A 26,163-nucleotide genomic window follows, 5' to 3' on the forward strand; every position below is an offset into this window, starting at 1 on the left:
CTTTTCAAAAAATCTCATTTGTGTTCATTTTGTTAAGGTTAATGATATTAAGAGGGCAGATCACATTTCTACTTTCTGTGATTTTACATAACTTCTATGACTAATTATTTCTAGGTGACAAAAATGTGCCAGTTATGCCACATAAGTCAGTTTGATTATGGTGATTTTTTTTGTTTAACTTTTGGTATACATTTAGGCAGAAACATATAGTTATGATAATATCTTTGTGAGTACAGGTATTTTTTCTAAGAGGAAAAAAAGCGGGAATTTCATTAAAAAGAGAATTTAGCTGTGTGAATTACAAAGTAACAGCCAACTTCTATTTTTTAGCCAGATCTTTATTGCATAAAGCATAACAATAAAATAGTTTGCTCATTATCATGAATATCATATTAAAGTGATACTAAAAGTTTTCATTGCTCCTGTCTATTCAGTACTTGAATTGTGAGTAGCCATGAAGGATATTATTGTTGCTATTATTATTATGTACCATTTTGGTAGATTTTACCTACATAGAATTCTATGATACCTATTTTGGTGTGGCGTTTTTGTGAAATTGGTTGCTATGTTCTCAATTACAGATGAAAAAAAAAAAAACAAAATTAGTGACAAATAAGGCTAAGAGCTTTTATTTCAAATAGGGCAAAAAGAAGGCATTAACTTTAAATCCATTTAAATTACTTAATTTAAAGTGGTCTTCATCTTTCTCTTCTCCTATAATCCATTCTCTGTATAGTTTCCAAAATGATATTCCTGAAGCTCAAATCTCCGTCATTCTTTTCTTAAGAAGCTTTAGTGGCTCCTTGTTACCTTTAGAATAAAATATCTTGGTTTTAGCATTTAAAGCCCTTACAAATTTAGATATGGTCTACCTTTCCATCTTGGGTGTACATTCTTTCTTGTACATTCCCTTCTCCATACATACAGATCTCCTAGTATCTGCCATACTAGGCATACAAGTACTCTTGCCTTCATGCAGATGGTTCATAAGTACAGTGCCTTTCCTCCCTCTTCCTCTTGGAAACCCTAGCTCCCTTCAAGATTCATCTCAAAGATCACCTTCTTCAAGGAACACTTTTTTTGCCTTTATTCTTTATCATGTATCCCCATTGTATTATTCTATATATAGCCCATATCTATTTATCTATTAAAATGTTGTCTCCCTCTAGCAGAATCCCATATAGTATCTCATTTTTGTCATTACATGCCCAGTTTTTGGCAGATACTAGGTGAAGGGAGGGAATAAGCATTTATGTAGCTGCTACTATGTACTACCTGCTAAGTGCTTTTTGCAAATATTATCTCATTTGATCCTTTCAGGTAAATGCTGCTATTCTTTCCATTTTATATGTAAAGGAAATAAAGGGAAACAGAGGCTAAATGACTTGCCCAGAGTGACACAGCTGGTATCTGAGGCCAAATTTGAGCTCAGATCTTCCTCAATCCATGAAGTAGTAGTAGTACATACTTTGTAATTGTTTGGTAATTAATTTGTTGCCTGGATTGCATTTAATGTTTGTGCCTGATTTATGTAGTAGATTCCATGAAATACAAAGATGTTTTATAAAATCTTGATAGATTTTGCACTTTATACTACACTGCTATATCTCATAAAATAATAGAAGCAGAAAAAAGATCTTTTATAGATATTGATCAAGTGAATCAAGATATTGAAATAATAGATTATACACAATGCATGAAATATTAGAAGGCCTAAGAAAAGATTTGTTTCTGTAGCGAGTTTGGTAAAAATATCATCTATGGAATATAAAAAGTTTGCACGTATATTTGGTGAGGGGAGTAACCACACTGATGAAATCAAAGATCCATTAAAGAATCCATATATTGAAGGGAATTAAAATCTGAAGAACTTTGAATAGTATATTGATTATTTTATTGCAATAGTGCCAATTAGGGAGTGATTTGTATTTTATAGACTATATAATCAGAAATCCTAAGTGACAGCTTGGAAGACCATGTATATATTGAATTAAATTTTTTTTTATTTTCCTTCCACTTTTTTTTGTGTGTGAGTATACATAAATTTAGCCATAATAAAGGCCAGAAGTGGAAATACTTATAGATTATATTTATATAATATTGATTTGTGTTTATAGAAAAATAATTAGGAACATTTATAGTAAAGAATAAAATGTGTTAATTTATTATGATGTGATAAGATAATTAGACTGAGATTAAAGAAAGTGAACTAATTTCTAGATTCTGAAAATAATTATTAGGAATATTTCGAGTAGATAGTGAATTATGCATGTCCTTATTATTTCTTCAAGCAATATGACATTTAAAAAATGTTTTACCTCCATCTCAATGACTAGTGCAATGAGTGTGGGTAGTATCAAGAGAGATTGAGATATTTTTTCTGAGTAGTGTGTATGTAAGACTGTGTGCTGTTTTGGTGACAGAAAAAAAGGGAAAAGGAGATACTAAGAATTACCATTTTTAGCCTGTCTACATATGTTGCCATTTAAAAGTAAGACTCTTGTCTAATGACTAACATAGACATATGACTGAAAGAACTTAGGTATACATTTTTATATTCTTGAGAAAGGGTGGCCCACAGGTTTTCTTGGAAAGGTAAATGTATAAGTTTATGGATTTGATTGTCGTAACTATGAGACATTTGGTTTATCTTGTATGCAAAAAAGATTAGCATGAAGATAATTACAATATATGCATTAATGTCTGCTTTAAAGGTTGAAGAAATAGAGGAACTCTAAAAAGAAATAGCTAAGATGTTTAAAATAGACATTTCATAGAGGTGGGTTTAGATGAGGGTGATGAAAATACAATAGAAAATGTTTTAGGATTAAGAAATAAAAGTGGCTAACAGTTTATAGATAAAACCTATATAGCAAGTATTCTTAACCTTTTTTGTATCATGGATCCTTTTAATAACATGTTATGGATCCCTTCTCAGAATAATATTTTAAGTGCATAAAATAAAATATGTAGAATTAAAAAGAAAATTGTTATATTGAAAGTTATTGAATTTTTTAAAAAGTTTGTAAACCCTAAGTTAAAAGTTTCTGCATACATATAATGAAAACTGTCTTCAAGAAGAGTTTTGGAAAGCACTTAATGTCTTGAGCACTGAATAGCTTTATTTTTAAAAATAAATTAATTGTATTCTAACAGAATTTTCTGATTTTTTGAAATTTAATTTAATTTAATTTATTTCTATTACATTTTAAGTTTCAGTCTCTCTGCCTCTCTCTCTTCCCCACACCATACTGGCAAAGATCACTATTTGATACTTAAACCACACATATGTATATAGAAAATTCACCAATTCTTTTTTCTGGAGTTGGTAGCATATTCTTTCATAGGTTCTTTGTAGTTGATTGAGTGTTTATAATACTCTGAATAACTTAGTCATTCACAGTTATTCTTCAGTATTGCCATTAATGTATGCAACATTTTCTTGATTCTACTCATTTTGCCCTTCGTTATTTCATGCAAGTCTTTTCATGTTTTTTTAAACTAATCTCATCATCATCAGTATTCTTACAGCAGAGTATTATTTTATCACAATCATATACTACAATTTGTTTAGCCATTGCCAAATTGATGGGCATCCCCTCAATTTCCAGTTCTTGCCATAAATATTGCTATAAATACTTTAAGACATACAGGTTTTTTTCAGTTTTGCTCTGATCACCTTGAGAAACAAATTAAATAGTGGTACTGTTGAATCAAAAGGTTATATATACAGTTTTATAACTCACTGGGCATAGTTCCAGATTTCTTTCCAAAGTGCTTGGATCAGTTCATTATACTACCAGTATATATCTCAAAGGTATTTTAATTTGCATTTCTCTAGTCAATTAATGATTTAGAGCTTATTTTCATGTGACTACATATAGTTTTGATTTCCTCATCTGAAAATTGCCTATTTGTATCCTTTGACCTTTATCAACTGGGAAATAATTCATATTCTTATAAATTTGACTCAATTTTCTATATATTTGAGAAATAAGATCTTTATCTGAGAAACTGTCAATAAATATTTTCCCAAATTTTCTGCTTTCTAATCTTGGCTACATTGGTTTAATTTATATAATTTATATAAATTCATTAAATTTATATAAAACCTTTTAACTTTAATATATTCATAATTATCTCACATTACTTCTTTATGTCTTGTTTATTCATAAATCATTCTCTTATCCATAAGTCTAATAGTAATAATGTTTCATGTTCTTTAAATTTTCTTCTGTTTCCCTTTATATCAAGATCATGTTTACATTCCAAGCCTTGTCTTGCTATATGGTAGAAGATATTGGTCTGTATCCCAAGTTCTTCCAGATTTTCAAATTTTCCCAATATTTTTTACCAAATAGTGAATTCTTTTCCCAAAAGCTTAAATTTTTATATTTGTACTATTGTGCATTATATATCTACTCTGTTCCACTTATCTTTCTATTTTTTAGCTAGTATCAGATAGTTTTGGTTACTGCCAAATAATTGCTGCCTTATAATTTAATATCTGGTACTGCTAAACTTCCTTCCTTTAAATTTTTTTTTATTGATTCCTTTGATTTCTTGACCTTTTGTCCTTCCACTTGAATTTTGTTATTTTTTCTAGCTCAATAAAATGACTTTTTGAAAATTTTATTGAGATGGCATTGGATTAGATTTGTTTAGATAGAATTATCAGTTTTATTACATTGACTCTACCCATCCCTGAATTAATATTTTTCCAGTTATTTAAATCTGATTTTATTTATATGAAAAATATTTTTAATTATTTTAATGTAGTTCCTAGGTGTGTGCCTAGCAGATATACTTCCGGGTATTTTATACTATTACAGCTATTTTACTTTATTTTATTTTAGTTCAGCTTAGTTTTCAAAATTTAAAAGATTTTGAGTTCCAAATTTTTCCCCTTCTACTCCTCCTTTTCCAAAACAGCAAGCAATCTGGTACAAGTAATATACGTACAATCATATTAAACATTTAAAAATTAGTCATGTTGTGAAATAAAAATCAGAACAAAAAGGGAAAAACCATAAGAAAGAAAGAAAAAGTAGAAATAGTATATGCTTTAATCTGCATTCAAACTCCATGGTTTTTTGTCTGGATGTAAATAGCTTTTTCCATTATGAGTCTTTTTGAATTATCCTGAATCATTGCATTGCTGAGAAGATCTAAGTCTATCATAGTTGATTCTCACATAATCTTACTGTTGGTGTATATACATTGTTCTCCTGGTTCTACTCACTTCAGTAAGCATCAGTTTATGTAAGTCTTTCCAGATTTTTAAAAATCCACCAGTTCATCATTTCTTGTAGTACACTAGTATTCTATTACATTCAAATACCACAACTTTTTCAGCCATTCCCCAAATGATGGGTAATTTCCCAAATTTCTTCTCAATTTCAAATTCTTTGAAAAAGAAAAAGCTATAAATTGTTCTCCAGAATGGTTGGGTCAGTTCGCGGCTCCTCCAATAATGTATTTATGTTCCAGTTTTCCCACATCTTCAGCATTTATCATTTTCCTTTTCTATAATTTTAGCTGATTTGATAGGTATGAGATGGTACCTCAGAGTTGTTTTAATTTGCATTTCTCTAGTCTATAGTAATTTAAGGCATTTTTTCATATGATTAAAGATTTAATTTCTTCATTTGAAAACTGCCTGTTCATATTCTTTGACTGGTTTATCAGTTGGGGATGTTACACCTATTTTAAATGGGCTATTTCTTACTATTTCTTCTTGTAGGATTTTGTTGTTGAGATAAAGAAATGTTGATGATTTATGTAGGCTTTTTATATCTTACTTTTTTGGTACAGTTTCACCTAATTGTTTCATCTTACATTTTTAGTTGAATTTCTAGAATCATTATATTGTCTACGAAGAGATAGTTTTATTAACTCATTGCTCATTCTTATTCCTTCAGTTTCTTTTTATTCTCTTAATGCTATTGCTAGCATTTCTAGTACAGTATTGAATGATACTGGTGATAATGGGCTTACTTGTTTCACTCCTTATGCTATTGGGAAAGCTTCTGGATTATGTCCATTATAAATAATACTTATAAAGTAGATAATTCTTATTTTAAGGAAAAATCCATTTTTACCTATGCTTTCAAATATTTTTAATAGGAATGTATATGGCATTTTATTAAAAAGCTTTTTCTATATCAATAGAATTATTTGATTTTTCTTTATTTTTCTTATTGATATGGTTAATAATGTTAATAGTTTTCTTTTGGTCAAATATTCCTGCATTCTTGGTATAAATCCCATTTGGTCACAACATATAATCTTTGTAATATGTTGTATAGTTTTCTAGCTAATGTTTATTTAGGATTTTTGAACTTAGCACAGAACTTTGGGCATAGTATGTATTTGATAATTTTTTGTATATTTAGTATTACTTTGTCTATAGAAAAAAAATTAAGTGGTGCCAACATATAGGAAACAGTAAGATTAGAAAGAAGAAATAGACAAGCTGTAACAGGAGAGAAGACAAATAAGGGTTATTATTAACATTGAAGTGTGTAGTAAGATCACAATATTTTTATTTAATCTGTAAGAATACAGTGTAATAAGTACATATTAAATATTATGCCTTATTTGACAATGATCAGAAAGCCATTGAATAAAATTCTTTGTTGCTGCTTCTTTTAAGAAATCTTATATCTTAAATATCACACAAAATACTGTTAGAAGAGGACCTGTTAACATTGTATTCTAATGAACTAAATGGCTTTTATTATAGCAAACATAAAATATAATATCTTAAATTCTTGGAAGCTTTCAGTCAATTATATTATTGTAAAGAATGTAGCCTGCTATTCAATAGTATTTTTTAATGAAGACTTGTTTTTTTTTTCCCCATATTTTCATTAGGGATGCCCTCAATAAGTATGTTGACTATTCTAATGAGGATTATGTAGAAATAGTTAAGTAGGTAAGACAGTTGGTAGTTATTATTTATTTTTACTTTCTTGGTCAGATTTTTTTGGTCAATAATATTCTGTCATATGATGTCCCTCCCCCTTTCAGATATCCTGAAAATTAACCCCTTAATGTTTTGAAAGTTAAGACATTGATAAGGGTAGACATTATTTGTGTTTATTTGGATTAATCCAGTTGCTTTCCCCATCTTTATTATCTTTATTGCAATTTCTACCATGCCATATTTTCTCATTTTTATTTTTTCTGAATTCCTGAAATCATGCAGGAGTCAACTGTCTCTCTCTAGTCAGACCATTGTCTTGCTGGATCAATTATCAACATTTCTAACAAAATAGAAGAAAAGTAACAAAAACGAAATAGTCTCTGCCTTCAAAGAGCTTACATGAGTGACTGGGGGAAATACAACATACATATGTGTGTGTGTGTGTGTGTGTATACACAAATATATGTGTATACATATGTCCAAAGTACGTACAAAGTAATAAAAAGTAATTTGAGAAGGGAGAGGATTCTAATTCTATCTAATATCTGGTCAGATCATTTATTTTCTTTGGCCTCATTGTTCTCAGGTTCCAAGATGAATCAATCCTTTAAAATCCTTTACCTAGACAACACTAGACTCCAAGACCCTTCCTCCCCTCACCTCCATCTCCACCACACTATCAGCTTAGCCAGTCATCCACTCCAAGGCCTAGGCAGCAAGGGTTTCTTGCTTATACGCTTCTCTACCTCTGTTCCTTTTTCCCCCCACCATGCTTTTTACCTTTTTTTCTCAGAGAAAAATGACTAAAGGATACTCTGCCAGCTAACTTCTTTGACACTGTGTAGGCCAAAGCACCCTTCCCTTGTCACAACACCCCAGATTTATTTTACCTCCTTAATAGAACATCAACTTCTTGAGGACAGGGACAAAAGTCCACTTATATATCCCAGAACCTAGCAAAGGGTGACACATTGTGAGCATTTAATAATGCTTATTGATTGTTTAATCTTCAATCTGTGCATATTATAAAATTTACAGAGATATAAGAAGCCCTAATCCACCATGTATGTTAGATCTTATTTTTCCATGCAGAATAATCACCATAAAAATAGATCTGATATAGTGATATTTTGAATTTAAATGAAAATATTTTGTTGAAATAACTGGAGCAAATGTCATAGATACAGATGATTTTTAATTATTGGTATAATTTCTTAATACTTTTAACCCATACCACTATATGACAAGATAGATTTTAGATAATTCATTTGATTTATCTCTATAAAAACAGCAGCAACAAAATAAAAGAAAAAAATTTACAGAAATTAATGCAGACTTTCAGTTGTCACCAAGTGTTGCTGTTGTACTAATTAGGTCAGTACAAAAAAGCTCTTGGTTTTTACTATGGATAGCCCACCAGGAGTATAGAAGCAAGGCTCTATCCATTTTGAGAATATTTGTGGGCACTGTCCCCATTTTAGGATGCTCGAGTCTTTGTTGGGTCTTTTTACTAATTGTTATTTTCAAACGGATGAACAGCAAGGATTTGGTAATATCATATGTTGCTCTAGTGTTCTCAAAACCTCTGAAGGCACTTGGGATCCTCAGACTGTCCTCTGAGAACTTTTTTATACTGTCAGCAGAGAAGAGGGAGAGGACAGAGATGTGCCTAGAATTCTTCAGAAATTCTGCATTCTTAATCACCAGATTACTAAACTATCTAGCATCAATGCAGCAAGCAATTTATGACAAACTATCTTGCAAATCATGAGCCATTTCTCATTAGCAGAGTCACTGTTTGCAAAAATCTTTGTGTGCCTTATAAACTCTAAAATTCCTGCATCTAGTTTCAGGTAGAAGAAAATAGCTTTTGATCCAAATCAGTTACTGATGAGAAAAAGAGACAGAGAGAAAGCCAGAGAGACAGAGAGAGGAAAGAGAGAAAATCAGAGAGACAGAGACAAAGACAGAGAGGAGAGAGAGAAAGTCAGAGAGAGACAGGTAGACAGAGAGAGAGAAAGAGAGAGGAGAGGAGAGAGAGAGAGAGGAGAGAGAGAGAGAAAAAAAAGGAGAGAGAAAGAGAGAGAGGAGAGAGGAGAGAGAGAGAGGAAAGAGAGAGAGAGAGAGGAATAGAGAGAGAGAGGGAGGAACAGAGAGAGAGAGAGAGAGGAACAGAGAGATGAGAGGAGAGAGAGAGAGAAAGGGGAGGAGAGAGAGAGACAGAGAGAGAGAGAGAGAGAGAGAGAAGAGAGAGAGAAAGAGAGAGGAGAGGAGAGAGAGAGAGGGAGGGAGAGAGAGGAACAGAGAGAGAGAGAAAGGAGAGGAGAGAGAGAGAGAAGAGAAAAGAGAGGAGAGGAGAAGAGAGAGAGAGAGAGAGAGAGAGAGAGAGAGAGAGAGAGAGAGAGAGAGAGAGAGAGAGAGAGAGAGAGAAAGAAAAGGGGGGTGAGGAAGGGAGAGATTGTATGCATTAGCAATTACTTCAAAAGGTCCAATGCAAACAGAAGCTAGCCCTTACTGTTGAAGGTCTCAAAGCATCACCCAAATATTTAGCTTTTATGAACTTCTTAACTTTTCTCTATTTTTCTTTCTAAGATATTACACATTTCCCATCTTGCTACTTTATTCACAGGACCTCTTAAGTCTTTGAGTCTTTTGTGTATAGATAAAAGAGAAAACTGGACATGAAAGGCTATTCTACAAAGGAACAAAGAAACTTTTAAAGGTACTCTCTTGTGTTACATATGAATTGCCAGGGGAAATACAAGTTTCAAAATTGAAAGAAAATGTGGAAATTCTCATATACTCCTACTATGAAAATCCATATAAGTCTGTACATATGCTGTCTGTAGTTATCCTTGTCATTTCCATTACATCTAGCTCATACCCTCTGTACACAAATGCATTCAATAAATGTTTGTTGTCAGCCAAGTAAACGATCATGGCTGTTGTCTCTAGAGCAGGCTTCATAGAACTGGAAGGTAGAGATCATGTGTCCTAACTTTATTTTTTTGATGAAGAATTTTTTTAAATAGAGAGAAGTTGTTAGTTGATTGCATGCAGAGAAGTTGTATTACTAAGGTGATTCAGCTGATTAAAAACAAAACTAAAATTAAAACCTAGTTCTCTTAGGTTTTCATCCAATATTAAATTATTCTTTTAAGTGTTTGTTTCTAAAAATATTTTTAAAGAAATTATTTTTGTACTAGGAAATTTCAGAATGTATTTGAAACACAACAAAATGATACAGTAAATGAAGTACAGGTTTCTACATTTTTCCATATTTATGTTCTTTGAATTTTAGATACTTGGAAATAATTATTCTGATGGTGATATTTAATGTGTTTTAAGCTTTTTTATTTACCATTTTGTGTATTGGCTAAACAAATTATTGATTCAGATTTTTATTCAGTCAAAAAGCTCCTCTTGGGTTTTTCTCCATCACCATTTTGGAATTATTATAAAGAGATGGGTGATTTGGAGGAGTTAGTAGTGCATGTTATAATATTAGATTCTTAATCAAAACTAGAGAATTAGTTCAAGGGCAGTGTTTGGGGATTTTACTTCTTTCATATACCACAAAACACCCAAGTGTAGCATTGGGTTTACACGATAGGTCATTGATAAATGAATTGTTGAATGAAAGTAATGCATTGTCTCTTAATGTTACTCTGGTTACAAAATATATTATACAGATGCAATCCCTTAAAGGGCTTCATGAATCTTCATAATGAACAAAACATTGATTTAAAGATAATTTATGCATGTAACTCAGCAAACACTAAACTTTTAATTATCTCTAATTTCCTCTTTGATTTTCAAGTTCTTTTAAAATGATTGTGATTAATGTGGCAAGTCAGTAATGGGAGGGAGAGAAGATAATGGAACTGCCATATTTTTTAAGGGACCTTAATAGATATTCTGATTATATTGTTTTATCACTTCTTTTAAAAAATGTTATGTTTTCAAAGTGAGATAATTTTATTCTACGTTATTTTTCAATAGTTATTAAAATTCCAAGACTTAGATCCTTCAAAAATTATCTCTGAAATTAAATATATATAGTATTCTGTTATTGAAATTATGGTTTTCAAGGACATGATAATTCATGTTTATATTTGTTATAAGGACTATCCTGACTTTAGTGAACTATAGGTCTCATGGATAAAGGAGTATAGCTACTGAAATGTGTGGTGAGATTTGACTTTAGGACTTATTTGCTCTTTTCAGGTATCATTGTGACTAACTTTTTATACAATCCTTCTTCTATACTTTATATTCACTGAGGCCTTGGGGTCAGAGATTTGGTTTTCATTTCAAACCTAAAGTTGTTTTTTTTTTTCACAATTATCTAACAATTTTATTTTAAAAAGCTGAGTGATCCTGATTGATATAAAAGCTATTTCATTAGAGATTGTTGTGTTTCTGCAAGCCATCAATAGTATTTATTATTCAAAATACTTTTTTAGTTGGACCTGAAGGATCATTCATGCTGATTGAAAATGAAATCAGAATTTAATTTAACCACTTCTATGTTTAATTGTTACTTATTAATACATATTCCTCTTTTTTTTTTTTTTGAATATGGAGTTTTTCTGTTTGCTTGGAACAGTAAATCATGAATTGGTTTGACATTATGGCTTATTTCCAAATGACCTATGTTTGTGAAAATGAAATGGAGACCCCAGCCACATTTTTATATAAAAGGAACAATTCAATTCTCAATGTAGGCATCAAGGCATGCATTTAAGCAATAGAGGAATTTACTTTTCAGTGTCTTCTGAGTTCCATGAGGAGGCACACTTATTTGTCCAGAGAATGTGGATCTCACATATGTTTATCCAGAGTTTGTGGCTCTGTGGAGGAGAACACTCATTTGGAGCTGTTCTTTTAATTGGTAAGTATTGAATTTTTATTTTCATTATTTTTCAAAGAATGTTAGCATAGAAATCAGTTGCTTTTTCAGTAGTGATACAATCTCTTAGTCTGTGCTGGTTTCTTAACAGTGGACAGCCCCAGATGTTGAAGTCAGCACAGCAAGAGACAAATCCAAATCCAGATAACTCTTGAGGATTTTTCGAAAATTAAAGCAAATTAGGTGGGGGAGTGTTTCCTCAGGCGAATCAAGACTAAGATACCCAGTATGAAGATATGAAGTTGGAAAGCTTCAGACTTTCTTCTTTTACATAAAGTTTGCATAAGTATGAAACCCAAGAATTTTTTCATTACCTTCTAATGGGGACAGATTTACAACTCTTGGAAGTTACAACAGCAGACCATAATGAACTAGAACTCTACATTATAGCCATTACTCCTTATTTTAGAACTGCATTTAAAGTCTTTTCTGTTTCAAAAAAAAATTAAAGTTTTGTCTTCTGAGATCTATAAGTGATGTATTTATATACTGGCCATACTAATTTAATCCGTCCATCATTGTCAGTCCAAAGTAATGTTTGCTGTTAAAACAGTGAAGGGGATTACACTTAGATATTAGTTGCAGCTTGTACTTTAAATCATGCACCTATCCCTTCTAAGTGTTCTTTGTGGCCTAGAACATTTAAAGGGCTTTAATAACTACTTAGTGAAATTGGTTTTGTTTTTGTTGTTGTTGTTGTTTTTTTAAACCAACCACTTATGGCCAAAGACTTTCGGATTTTTTTTTGGTTGGGTTTGTTTGTTTGTTTAATAGTAGTTTGGTTATCTGGGAATATAGTATACAAAAGCTTCTGTTAAAATGTCCCATAGCTCCTTTATCTCTTTAGAGGATACTTCTAGATTTCTAAATATTACCATCTGGGGCTCTATAGGAAACTAGATCTAATTTTATTGCTCTCATGTTAGCCAAAAGTGAAATATTTTTCTTGGGTAATTTAGTTATTATGGCCATAAAGAAAAAAAATCACAAACAGTTTAATTAGTCATTTGGATTTGGTTTTTTTTAAATGTGGGTAAATAATAGAAAGTAAAATATAAGTTGAATAGTCTATACTATAGGCTCAGTATGGTTTCCCAGGGAAATTGGGAATAGAACTTATATAACAAAAGGTGCAGATTCCAGAAAATAATAGTTTAAAAAAACAGTTATAGTAAAAATTATTTAGGTTATTTTGGGGTACAAGTACTGACTGTAGGAATGTCTGATTTTTTTCCTTTAAAATGAGGGATTATTTTTGCAATAGCTTTTTTAAAAAACAAATCCACAAATACTTATTTTCACTATACCAAACATTTTGGTAGGCACTATAATATTCACTTAAGTGTCCTTTCAAATCACTCTTGATTTGTATAGAGTTGTATAATAAATGTTCAATGAGAAATACAGAAACATTGGCCCCACATAGACAAGATCCTATGTTAAATCATCAGAATAATTGCATAAATTCTGAAGTAACATCTAATAGTTTCCTGGTGGGGTGGTGGGGTTATGGTAAGGGAAGCTTCTTCCCTTCATTTCTTCAAGCATGACCTAGTATATAGATTGTTAGATGTATAGTTAGGAAAATCTGGGTTCAAATTCTGCCTCTCATACTTAAAAGTTGTGGCACACCATGGGTAAATCCCTTAAACTCTGAGCCTCAGTTTCCTTATTTGTAAAATAAAGAGACTGCACTCAATAATTTCTTAAGTTCCTTCTACTTCTGAATCTATGAATCTATGATTATATATTAACCTCCATATTTATTTCCTCAATCTACTTTCCCCTTCCCCAGTCTTCAATGTAAAAGAAAATCTTTGCAAAGGTCATAGCTTCAAGACATTTATGGAAAGTATGGATGAAAAGCTAAGAACATTTGATAAATACTTAAAGTGAAAGAGTAAGTTAAGATAAACGCACATTACTAAAATATTTTGGCCTTCTTAATATATGTTAATGACTGTATTATAAAAGCATCATCTAGTGCCCAAACACTTCTCTAGATATTAATTTTTAAATTAAAATTAAATTGGTTATTATAATTAAAAATAGTCAATTTAAAAATTTTTTAACTCTGATTTTCCACAGTCTCCAAAGTCATGGAGAATGGCTACAACAAGAAGTCCAAATATTAGCAATAGAGGGAATAAGCAGATGTCAGAATCATGGTCTTATTTGTCTGACCATCGTCTCTCCAGGAAACTACTCTTGACTATATCACTCTTCAGAATCCATATAACCATGACCTTCAACTTGCAATGCGTGGCCTCCTTGACTAGACAGGTCACTTTAGTGAAATAAGGACTAACCCTAGTTCTGTTGCTTATTAACTGTGTGATCTTATCTTGGACAAATCATCTTCCTGGGCCTTGGTTTCCTTATTGATAAAGTGATGGGTTATACTGTATGATCTGTAAAATCCATTATAGCTCTAAGTTTTTTATTCAGCACACTATCTAGACAGAGCCAGTGTTACTGTACCTCTCATATTACATTATTATACTACTGAGTAAATCCAACCTTAAAGTGTATACATTATTTTTTATCTATAAAGGAATTTTTATTTTAATATATGAAAATAAATGTAATGATAATTTTGACTTTTGAGAATTCATGGACTTATTAAACATATCTAATGAAATAGAAAAAAGGGGGAAAAAAGCTTGGTCATTTAGTTAAAATAACTAACTCTTGCAACTTCTATATTCTTTTTTGTACCTTTCTTATTTATAATCCTGTCAACTGATTATAAGAAAAATATAGATCCTTTCCCAGTGTTGCATTTTGCATTTTTATTTCACAAGCATAATATAGGTGAAATGTATGTTGGTTGGTAAGTCATGCCCTTTTTTGAATTAAATTGGATGACATCCATTATATAGATGAAAAAACTGTATTACAGGAAAAAAATACATACATTCCTTAATGTGCTTAAACATTTATGTTTTCCTTACATCTTTATTTAAACTATCACTTTAATTTCTCTGTAATATCATCCCTGAGAGCTTTTTATATTTTTAAAAGCTTAATTGAATCAAATAAATATTAGTTGGTTAGCAAATAGCTTTCTTAAAGAAAGTAATAATTAGAAGCAAAGATCATGTTTATTTCTGTATATCAGAAAGGCTTGTCTGATTCCTATACTACTAATTAGTATTTTAAACCATTTCTTATCTGTACTATGAATAAATAGCATCCTTACTCTTTATGGTTATACAGGAAGTCCTGCATGTTGCAGGAGTGGAAATGCAATTAACTGCTGCAGCTTCATTTTTGACTATTCTACAAGAGGAATCAGTGTCAATTCAAAATTATTCCCACTCATTCCTACATATCATTCTACAGCATGTGGAGCACAGGGATACAGGTCAGGTGACTATTTCTGTGAATGTTTTTTATTCTTTATATATAGGCTATATGAGATAATTTGTAGCCAAAATAACTATTTATAATAATTAAGTGATATCATTTTTCTAAAGGATAGTGTAATTTAAAGCACTATGACTTCCTCAGATATAATGGATAAAAATCTAGTATCTTTACAAAACTGAAAATCTGTTACTATCTCATAAGTTAATTTCCTGCATTCTTTAAAAAAATAAAACTGGTTTTATTTATTCTTTATAGCAAATAGAGATGATTTTATTTGAAGACAAAAATGACAAAATAGTTTTAAAAATCTTTGTTTGAAACTAGCAATCATTTTAAAAAATATTGATTGAAACAAAAATGAGGAAAGATACTAAAATGTTATTTTTCTAATTTTTATCCTTAAAATTATTATAAATATTAATATACTAAGTTGAAGCTAATTTGATGATTGATAACTGAAGTAACTTGTTATATGTATGTTTAACAGGTGTCAGTAATGCATGGCTGGAAACTCTTCTATCAGTAATAGAATCTTTGCCAAAAGAAACCTTAAGACATGAGGTATTTTTTCCCTTAATATTGTTAATGCTTTCATCTCTGAGTTTAATAGAAAAGTAGAAAATGTGTTTGTTCTTTTGCAATAAATAACTTTCCTTTTTCAGTCTTTAAATAATATCTATAAACAATGTTTTTATAAATAGGAAAATTATTATAGCCCCAAATACAGTTGGGAATATTTCCTCATCACAGTTCAATGAATAAAGAGAAAGGTTTTATTTGACCCATTTTCCCTTTCTTGTCACAAAACCAACTTTTGTTAGTGCTCTAGTTTATGACTGCTTTAAAATGTCAGAATGCTTGGAATAATTCAGTGACATGAAGTTAATGCCTAGGTGCACGATGCCAAAAAGCCAGGTAATTCTCCACGTGCAAAAAAATTTTTGATATCATTTAGAAGAGCTTATTTGTGTTTTTGGATCTTTGAATGTAATATTAACATTCAGAAGTGGAAATACAATTCATATTTACCCTGAAATAGCAATAACATCATTCTAGAAGAAGTAGCATAGTACAGTGGATTTGGAGTCAAAAGACCTGGGCTGCTACCCTTCCTCAGCCACTTAGCCCACGTGAGCCCAGGCAAGTCTTCTCTAGGTCTTCAAGGATCCTAGCTCTAGAGGAGAATGGGACCTCAGAGGTCATCGAGTCCAGCTCCTGCATTCTTAGAGGAAGAAACTGATGCTCAGAGAGCTGACTTGTCCATGACCTTCTAACTGATCTCAGTTTCCTCACATATCAGTGAGGGACCTCTCAGCTCCAAAGCTACGTTTGCATAAGTTAAATGCTAAGCAAATATGTTATTGTTTGTATTTTATTTGTATCCATATTTATCACCATTGTCTGTGTAGGGTTCTTCCAAATACTTGTTAGGCTCTTGCATTACCATCATCAGCCATCCTTTTATAGGGTCATGGACCTGTAGATGAGGAAGCTGAGGCCCAGAGAAATATAGTGAGACCTCCAACTGCACAGTGGTAGAGTTGGTACTAGAACACACATCTCAATCTCAGCCCAAGGTTCTTTTCACTACAAATGGTGTCCCTTCTCAAAAATAATTTATTTTTAATATAGACACATTTATAGCACTTTGTCAAGGTGTGATTCTGTGTTCCTGTGACAGAGAATTACTTATATTGTAACAAGTTTTAAGCTGCAATCTTTATAATTTTAAGTGCATATAAAATTTAAATGGAGGAAATATTTTAAAGATAATATATTACCTAGTCACCTTTCTTTTGGAAGTTTGTTTGACTGTATCCCAGAACACATAAATCATTGCAGACATTTCTCATGGCCATAATTCTAATTCCTTGCCATTAACTACAGGTATAAAAATGAACTTTTTCTTAAAATAGTCCTTAATTTTAAATGTGCTCATTCTATGTGAAGAATCATAATTTTTTAACCTTTTTATTATAGATACTGAAAGAAAATATTGAGTAATTATAAAATGTATTATATATAGTATCTGCTGTAATAGCCAAGAGCACAAGTGCTTTTCTCTTGTTATTTGCCAGTGTGTAGTACAAGTTGAAATTTGGACTGTTAATTATTGTGACTCTGAAGATGAAAAAGGGAAATATATAGAACACTTATTAAAACTATTGAAAAGAGCATCTGAAATAAATTACAGATACTATAGCACTATGTGAAATATAGCACTATATTTCTTTCCTTTTTTTTTCTTTCTAGATTTTGAACCCACTTGTTTCCAAGGCACAATTATCCCAAACACTCCAGTCTCGTTTAGTTAGCTGTAAACTTTTAGGAAAATTGGCCAACAAATTTGAAGCCCATATGTAAGTATTTGTGTATGAACTTTAGATGATAATTTTAATAGTTAAGTAATATAGATTATCTATGTTACTAATTATCTCAGAAGAATATGTTTTTGTTATTTTAGAATAAGTGTGTAAAAATATAGATGTTTTAAATTTCATAGGTTTACCATGCATTACATTTTAATATAAATTTTGTATAATACGTATTAGACAAAATATGTATGATTCATTTATATTTTATTCTTTCCAGATATTATGGCTATTTAAAAATTATTCTTTTTTTGCATTGTAGTCTTTATAATTATATTCCTAAAGATGAGATAACATCATTGTGAAGTTTTCAAATTGGTAGATAATGTCATAAAGAAGTTATTCTCTCATTATAAATATTTTTCATGTAACTCACCTATACCATTCTGCACAATTTATGTTTGTGATAGGCTTTGAATATGTAACATAATATTTTTTAAAATTATGATATGGTCTGGATAATGCAGACAGATCAACTGGAAAGAATAAGATGCTAGCATGATTATTTGGACATCATGATCTGGCAACCTTGCTTTCTTATTTTTAGTTGCTATTTACAAAGTTAATCATTACAAATGTTAATTCTACTTTCTGTGTTGTTCATAGGCAAATGATACTATTCATAACTGCTGTTTAAACAATTTCATTTATAAAACTAACTTTTTTGAACATCATATTAAAAATTACATTCATTCATATGTCTTTTTTTCCCTTCAGCATTAAAAGAGAAATACTTCCTCTGGTGAAATCCCTCTGCCAAGATGTAGAATATGAAGTTCGATCTTGTATGTGTCGACAGTTAGACATTATAGCTCACGGTATAGGGTAAGCATGCTTTTAAAAAGTTTTTTTTCTATCATTGTCATACAACCACTTTCTGCCTCCATGCTATAAGAAATTATGTTATTATAAGGACTCCTACTAGTGAAATAATGGGAATTATTCTTTCCTCCCGCTTGTTATATGTGCTGTTTTGAAAATTAAAACAAAAGGGACAGGTAGGTAGCACAGTAGATAGAGCACCAGCCCTGAAGTCAGGAGGACCTGAATCCAAATCTAGCCTCAGACACTTAACACTTCCTAGCTGTGTGACCCTAATTGATTTGCCAAAAATAAAAAATAAAACAAAACAAAAAAACCTCAGTCATTTAAAATGTATTGAGGATAGGATTTGAAATTAGTGCTATGTTATAATATTCTACATCCTCACCATCTACCCAGAAGGTTTTCTCTAAAACAGCCTCACTTAGTTAGTTAGTTCCTGAATCCAGGAAGAGTTACTGCCTATGACGGGCCATTATTATAGCAAACTATGGTATTTTCCACTACTTTTTAAACTTTTTTTTTAATCTTTTCCTAAAAACCCTAGACTTAAGCTATCTTTCTTGGAATTCTCACCCTATTTGTATATGGGACTTATATTGTATGTATACTATATACTTCTATAGGGTATTAGCATAAGACAGCCAATTCTCTTATCCTTTAGAAAAATAGATCATGACAAAAATTAGTCTCTTCATCTCTTATTGTAAGCTGTAAAGAAAGAAGGGTAAAGCATACCTTAAAAACCAACTAAGAGAACTAATTCTGAACAAATACTAAAAGCCAAAAGTGTCTTTGTGTGGTCCAAAGCCTTTTCTTTAGTCCTTTCTAATATAGTTAAGGACATTGGGAGTAAAAAACCATTTGCCTTTTTTCCTGTATTTTCTTTTTGTTTTCTGGTTTTGTTTCTTTTTATTTCTTGAAAAATTTCTAGACTAGGAAAAGTTTTGGGTGTTCTTTGTCTTTGAGTGGATTTGGTATGGCTCTGTATCATACTTGTAAGAGTGTTCTAATAAATTCCAGAATAGAATAATTACTTAGAGTACTTTATAGGGCAAAAAGATACTATGAAGTTTCTTTATTTAAAGGACCACAAAATGAAGTTTTTGTTTTTACTATAGTCTGGCCCTCCAACAGTCTGAGGGACAGTGAGCTGGCCCCCTATTTAAAAAGCTTGAGGACTTCTAGTCTCTATTGGTGACATAGCTTGTTACCTCATCTCAATTTTCCATATTATATTTTCATTTTTCAACTACTTACTGAGAATTTTTAGGATCATTAACTAAGAACTAAACTTCAAAAATAGGAATATAAAATATCTAATGAGATTTAAAACATGTTAAAATTCATTTTATAGATCAGTTTCTAGTTTTGTCTACATTTATCTACTACAGAGTTTTCTTGTGCTATTGAAAGTACAGTATCAAGTTCTAATTGGTTTCCCATAAAGTGGGAGAAATCACAAGGAAAAACAATCAAACATGATAGCTGGAAATTAACAAATCTATAGAAGCCTATTTTAAAATGTAGAGTTGTTTTCTTGGTTTTCATCATAGGTATCATGAAGAAATTACATCTTTAATTAAAAAATGTGTTCCTTATAATCATCTTTGTTGTATTACAATTCCAGTTAATAAACAACTTTCTAAAAGATTAAATTTTTTATCATAAAATTATACAATATTTGCTTATTTTGTTGAAGAATTAAGGAATTTCACAAGTCCAAATTATTTAAGGATTTTTATACATCATGTATTCCAAACTTCCTTCATTTTATATATCAGGAAATTAAAAGCCTAAAAAGTAAAGTGATTTGTTTGAGGCCTTATAGGTAATAGATAGTAGAGCTAGAATTCAACCCAGGTCTCCTCATTTCAAAGCCAGTGTTTTCCTTATTATATTGTGTTGCAAAATTCATGTTTATAAAATCTATATGAGACTACTGATTCCAAGTATATTATCATATTTTTCCTTGTAATAACCCCCTACTCAGATTTTAAAAAACAAAAAACAACAAATGGAAAACCTGTTCCCTTATTAAGTTGAATTATTTGTTCAAAAAGCGTTTGTTTGCTATCCTGTAAATACAGTCTCACACCTTGCTTTAGTTATAACTTGAATTTTTCAGTATATCCCACACTTTTCATTAAGTATCTTTGATTCTCTCATTTGATATTATGTACAATTATGACTCATGCCATCTTATAAACAAGGAACCCAGACATAACCAAAGGTTTAACATTCACTGTTCATGTTGCACAAGATAGTCATAGCAATAACATTTGATGATGATGAAAAAATAGAAGCCAAAATTAAGATGATGAATAAGAATTCTTTGTGCTTATAATTATCATTCTAGTCTAAAACTATTTCTGTTGTGCATCTATCTGTTTTGTGGACTCTAATTTCATGTATTATTATTTCTTTAGGCAGAAAATTTTTTTCTGGTGATTTAGATTTTTGAGAATAATTTCTCTGACGTTTATATATGGAAATTCTGTTTGGCATCTTCCATTTACAATTATTAATAAATCACTATAGTCAATATCTTTTTTCTGAACTTTTCTTATAATGAAAGCAGTCCTCTTTAGTCTGTAATAAATAAAGTTCAATATCGACTCAGCTGTTAAGCTCTCTACAGATAAACATGAATAATTAGAACTGATTTGTAAAAATCTGGCATTTCTCTATTTCTTGCTACTGGGTTTTGTTGGTAAGATATAGAAATGCCAAAGGTTTATGTAGCTCTATTTTGTATCCTGCAACTAGAGCCAGCATGGCTAATTGTTTCTAGTAGTTTTTTAGTCGATGCCCTGAATATATACCATCATATTATTTGCAAAAAGTGATACTTTTCTTTCCTCATTGCCTACTCTTAATTCCTAATGATTTGTAAAAATTTGAATACATACCAAATCCTTTAGCTGATGTTTTCCTATTTTTGATGTTATTTTTTCCATTTAATTAAAAATTGTTGTACAAACCATGTCTTTATCCTTTGTTGTTGTTGTGCAGGACAGAACTAACCAAAAGTGTTGTGCTTCCTGAATTAATAGAACTAGCTAGAGATGAGAGCAGCAGTGTAAGACTTGCAGCATTTGAAACTTTAGTTAATCTGCTTGAAATGTTTGATGCAGGTAAATCCTTTTGTTTGCATGCATATATAATTGCTTCTGTGTATCTACATACATACTTGTTTTTCCTTATATGGTATAAGTAATAACATATTTGAATATTAGATTATTCTCAACTCTCCAAATGGGTAAAACATCAATATTCCTTCATCTTATTTGGTACTACATGTAATACACTATCTTTTTAAAATAGTCTTTTCAAAGTGTTTTATGTGAATCTCACAATAATCCTTTGAAATAAATGCAAGTTTTATTATCCCTATTTTATAGATGAGGATTCAGAGGCTCAAATTAATTTACCAAAATCCAGACCTAGGAAGTAGTGATAGGAGTAGAACTGAAACCTATGTTTTATAATTCTGAATCTAAAGGTCTTTCTACTAGATTGCATGCCCTTTATTTCCCTTGACATTGGTGGAACTTGTCATAAGTTTACTGCTTTCAGCTTTACATCATTTATATGTTTTGTGTGTGTGTGTGTGTGTGTGTGTGTGTGTGTGTGTGTAAAGCACATGCACAAACATATAGCAAATGTTTATATGACCAATGAAGAAGTTGACTAGTTATTTTGATGTGAAAATTCAAATAATTATGATATACAGAAATATAATGATTCACTGATTGTGAACCAGTGAAAGTGTTTAATTAAAAAATAATTGTTTTCAGTGTAGTTCTATCTTTATGCTACTTTCTGCTTTTTCATTTTCATTTTTATCCATTGTAAGTTCCACTATTTTCACCTACATCCTAAGTCATATGACATGATGTCAAAGCATAATCTCATCTTGGAAAAATTTTTTTAAAAAGAAAAAGAAAAAGATGTGCTCATTTGCAGATTCCATGGAAACTAGTGAAATGTACTGAAAATATGGAAGATTCTGCTTATGGAATTAACCATGCTACCTATCATTGTCAGTACTCTCATGCCTTGTCTTCAAAAGAAAAGCTTATGGTTTTTGACCCAAGACTGCATCTATTCATTAATAGTGGCACATTTTGTAATGTTGTCAGTGTTGACAGCAATGGATGCAGGCTTTACTGCCACTGTCAGTGGTGTTTCACTGCCTGGGCTACTACTAGTCATCCTATCAAGAACATGAATAGCATATAGTATGCAAAGCCAGTTTCATAAAGCATACAGGAAGACTACAAGAGTGAAACCCAAAAAGCTTTGCCTCACTACAGTTTTACTGTAGGTGTTCCATTTTGTATTTATAAATATTAAGCCATAGCTTTCTTTACATAAAAAAGTCAAGGAGAAGACAGTTGATAGGCAGATCAATATGACAGATATCAGTAATAAGACAGTTCATCCAAGCATTATGAAGTGTTAACTGAATGTAAGCTCTCAAAGAGAATTAAGGAAAAGAAGAGGATACAATAACAATGATTAATTATAGTAGGCATATTATTTCCAGGTCCTTAATCTGTCTCATTTGCAATTACTTTTATTTGGTTGTTGTAGAGATAGCCATGGTGTAGCAAATAAAGATCCAGGAAGATCTGGCTTCTAATGTCTCTCCTCAGACACTAGCCCTATGTACTAATGAAATCATAGTCCAAACCCTGCCTCTTCAAATGGGAATACTGAAATATTAAGGAAGTTAGTTTAAACACAGCTTTAATTTAGCTACATCTATTCAGCTGCTTTACTGATTTCCAATGAAACAAAAGTCAATTTTATTTTAAATATATAATGTCTATATAGAAATGAAGTACTACCAGGATTGCCTTCCCAATTTCCCCTCACATGCTTTTCTTGTTGATGGTTGATTATAAAGTCTTAGCAGCCAAAATTGGAGTAAGACTGAATTTTACAAAGTGGAAATATAGCTTTTATTAGGATAGTACTTTGAACTTAAGAATTTTATGTAAAAATTTTAGCTATGTAAAAAAATGGCTTTTTCCCCCTTTTATTTTTAAAGTTCTCAACAATAGTAAGTTGCCTTGCTTTAGAGAAAATGATGGGCAGAATAGTCAAAGTAGCTCAGATCAAAGCAGCTTATTTTAAAATAAAGAAAAGTTTTCCTCACTGAAAAGCACCTGTTTTCTTAATTTGAAATCATGTTTGATATATAGAAAATAACTTTATTTAAATTAACAGGTGGTTTCTCTGGATCTGTTAATAACTAATGCTTGACAATTAACTATTTTGTCTAATGGCTTGTAATGAGCATAAGGAGCTGACTGATGATAATCAGTGTAAAACAGATCACCTGATTTAGCTATGAATGTGCCTTGGATTTTGTGTTTGCATTTTTCCTGCTTTGTTTTGTTAAATTAAACTCGTTTTTAACTTTTGATGGGTGAAATTAAGATTAAAGTTTCTTATATTTTGCTTTTCATTGAATGCTTGAAATGACCAGCCCCTGAGTTGACTTTTTTTTTTTTTACAAAATTGCGAAAAACATGAGACTTGTCTTTGCTATACCTCATCTTTTCTGTATCAGTCTTCTTCTAACTGTCACCATTGGAATAGGCAGGCCAGCCTATCTGAAACAACAAGTCACCATGAGTCAGAGACTAGAGGTGGTATGTACCAGACAATTTAACCACTGCCATGGCCACTATCTTCATTGTCCTCTCTCTTCAAATTAGGATGGAGGTAGTCCAATATCCTGACCCAAGAATCTTGGGAATAACAGTCTTCCAAAGACCATTGGCTCTGCTTCTAGGCCAGAGCTGTCAATGAGGGGAGCAGTCACCATGGAGAAAGGAATACTTTCCTTGCCACTAACTTCTGAATAATTGACTCTGTCCAGCAGGCATATCCAAGAACCCCTAAAAGAGGAGCTCTCCCATAATCCTCAGGTCCTACTACCAGCTCAGCCCCCATAGCCATCATCCCAGGAAGCAACTCCCTTTCTTTTATGAGTCATCATTTATTCAAAACCATAACTCATAAGAATCCATTGACATGCTTATTTTTTCTCTAATCATCCAGAAAACATTTGCCTCAAAGGAAAGACACTTAATAAATATATAAATAGTAAGAAGAGAAACAACAAAATGTTCCTCCAATTAATATGGATCATTTTCTCCTATAAATGCATATTACAATCAAAAGTGAGCATGTATAAGGATTACTTACAAGAAACATGTATATAAGAAAGACAGTATTGATAGCACATTGTGGAAGAGCACAGAGTCAGACATAACTGAAAAATGACTGAACAACAATTAGTTCATAGACTTAGGATATTCTCTTAGGTATAGGCCTTTTTTTGTTTTTTCTAGTAAATTTATTTTTCTATTTGTATCCCAAGCACTTAGGACAGTGTTTTGCACATAATATTTTATAAATATTTGCTTCCTTCCTTCCTTTCTCCTTTCCTCCCTCCCTCCTTCTCTTTCCTTCCTTCCTTCCTTCCTTCCTTCCTTCCTTCCTTTCTTCTTTCCTTTCTTCCTTCCTTTCTTCTTTCCTTCCTTCCTTTCTTCTTTCCTTCTTTCCTTCCTTCCTTCCTTTCTTCTTTCCTTCCTTCCTTTCTTCTTCCTTCCTTCCTTCCTTCCTTCCTTTCTTCTTTCCTTCCTTCCTTTCTTCTTTCCTTCTTTCCTTCCTTCCTTCCTTTCTTCTTTCCTTCTTTCCTTCCTTCCTTCCTTTCTTCTTTCCTTCTTTCCTTCCTTCCTTCCTTTCTTCTTTCCTTCCTTCCTTCTTCTTTCCTTCCTTCCTTCCTTCCTTCCTTCCTTCCTTCTTCTTCCTTCCTTCCTTCCTTCCTTCCTTCCTTCCTTCCTTCCTTCCTTCCTTCCTTCCTTCTTTCTTCTTTCTTTCTTTCTTTCTTTCTTTCCTTATTTGACCTTTCTTCCTTTCCATCCCCTTAGATATTCTGGATGCCCAATCTCATATTCTAATCATCCTCCATTATTAAAATATATCTAGTGTATCTCACACTCTGTTTAATATTTCAGATAATTGATTCCTGGTTTTTAAAAATTAAAAATTAATCATCCTTAACATCTGAACTGATCAATAATATTGTAGTGCAGTTTCCCTCTTAATTAGCATCTGCCTTTAGATCACAGCTTTTAAGATCTTGCCAAAGGAATTTCAGACATTGTGGCAGGACCAGTAGGTATAGAAATATGAGTCAACTTGTATATAGTTAACTTTGTTTTAAGTGTATTCTTGAGTAAATCAAAGAAAGTTTGACAATACCAAAAGTAAGAAAAAATGAAGATTAATTAAGTAAATATTAAATACATAAATATTAAATAATTTATTTATTAAATAAATATAAATCTCTACATACAGAGAATTATTCTCGCTCTAAGAAAGTTGTACAAGTTATATATCACATAGTCATTGTCCTCATGTAATTTATAATATAGTAGATAATAAAAATAATAAAGGCAACTAACAGTAGAGTGCAAGAAAGACAAATTTAGAATAGTACCTTATAGTGCAGAGGAGGTCGCTATTCTACTCAGATGCAGATTAAATTAGCTGGTTTGTAGAATTACTTTTAATTCTGAGATTCTGTGATGTCACATAAAAGCGAAGTCGAGAATAACTGTGTGAGTACATCATAAAAAGATATGTGATACAGTGATCTATAAGAGCAATGTAGTTCATCAGTAAAAATAATAATAACTATTATCCCCTCAAAGCCCAACCTGTTATCCATG

At 31.3% G+C, this 26,163-nt stretch overlaps 1 protein-coding gene across 5 annotated transcripts in view; it reads left to right on the forward strand.

The window, feature by feature from the left end:
- PPP4R4 (protein phosphatase 4 regulatory subunit 4) overlaps nt 1-26,163 on the forward strand; it is a 130,067-nt gene that overhangs the window by 54,598 nt on the left and 49,306 nt on the right. For 2 of the 5 annotated variants that reach the window (XM_051977384.1, XM_051977385.1), the window contains 5 exons: nt 15,060-15,207; nt 15,700-15,773; nt 17,466-17,572; nt 18,302-18,409; nt 21,422-21,543. In XM_051977384.1, the coding sequence (XP_051833344.1) occupies nt 15,060-15,207; nt 15,700-15,773; nt 17,466-17,572; nt 18,302-18,409; nt 21,422-21,543 (559 nt within the window). Of the gene's footprint in view, nt 1-11,699; nt 11,823-11,909; nt 12,127-15,059; nt 15,208-15,699; nt 15,774-17,465; nt 17,573-18,301; nt 18,410-21,421; nt 21,544-26,163 lie in introns of those variants that run through there. The other 3 variants (XM_051977387.1, XM_051977386.1, XM_051977388.1) reach the window with 3 other exon arrangements.

Source organism: Antechinus flavipes, chromosome 2 (genome assembly GCF_016432865.1).
Source record: "Antechinus flavipes isolate AdamAnt ecotype Samford, QLD, Australia chromosome 2, AdamAnt_v2, whole genome shotgun sequence".
NCBI lineage: Eukaryota > Metazoa > Chordata > Mammalia > Dasyuromorphia > Dasyuridae > Antechinus > Antechinus flavipes.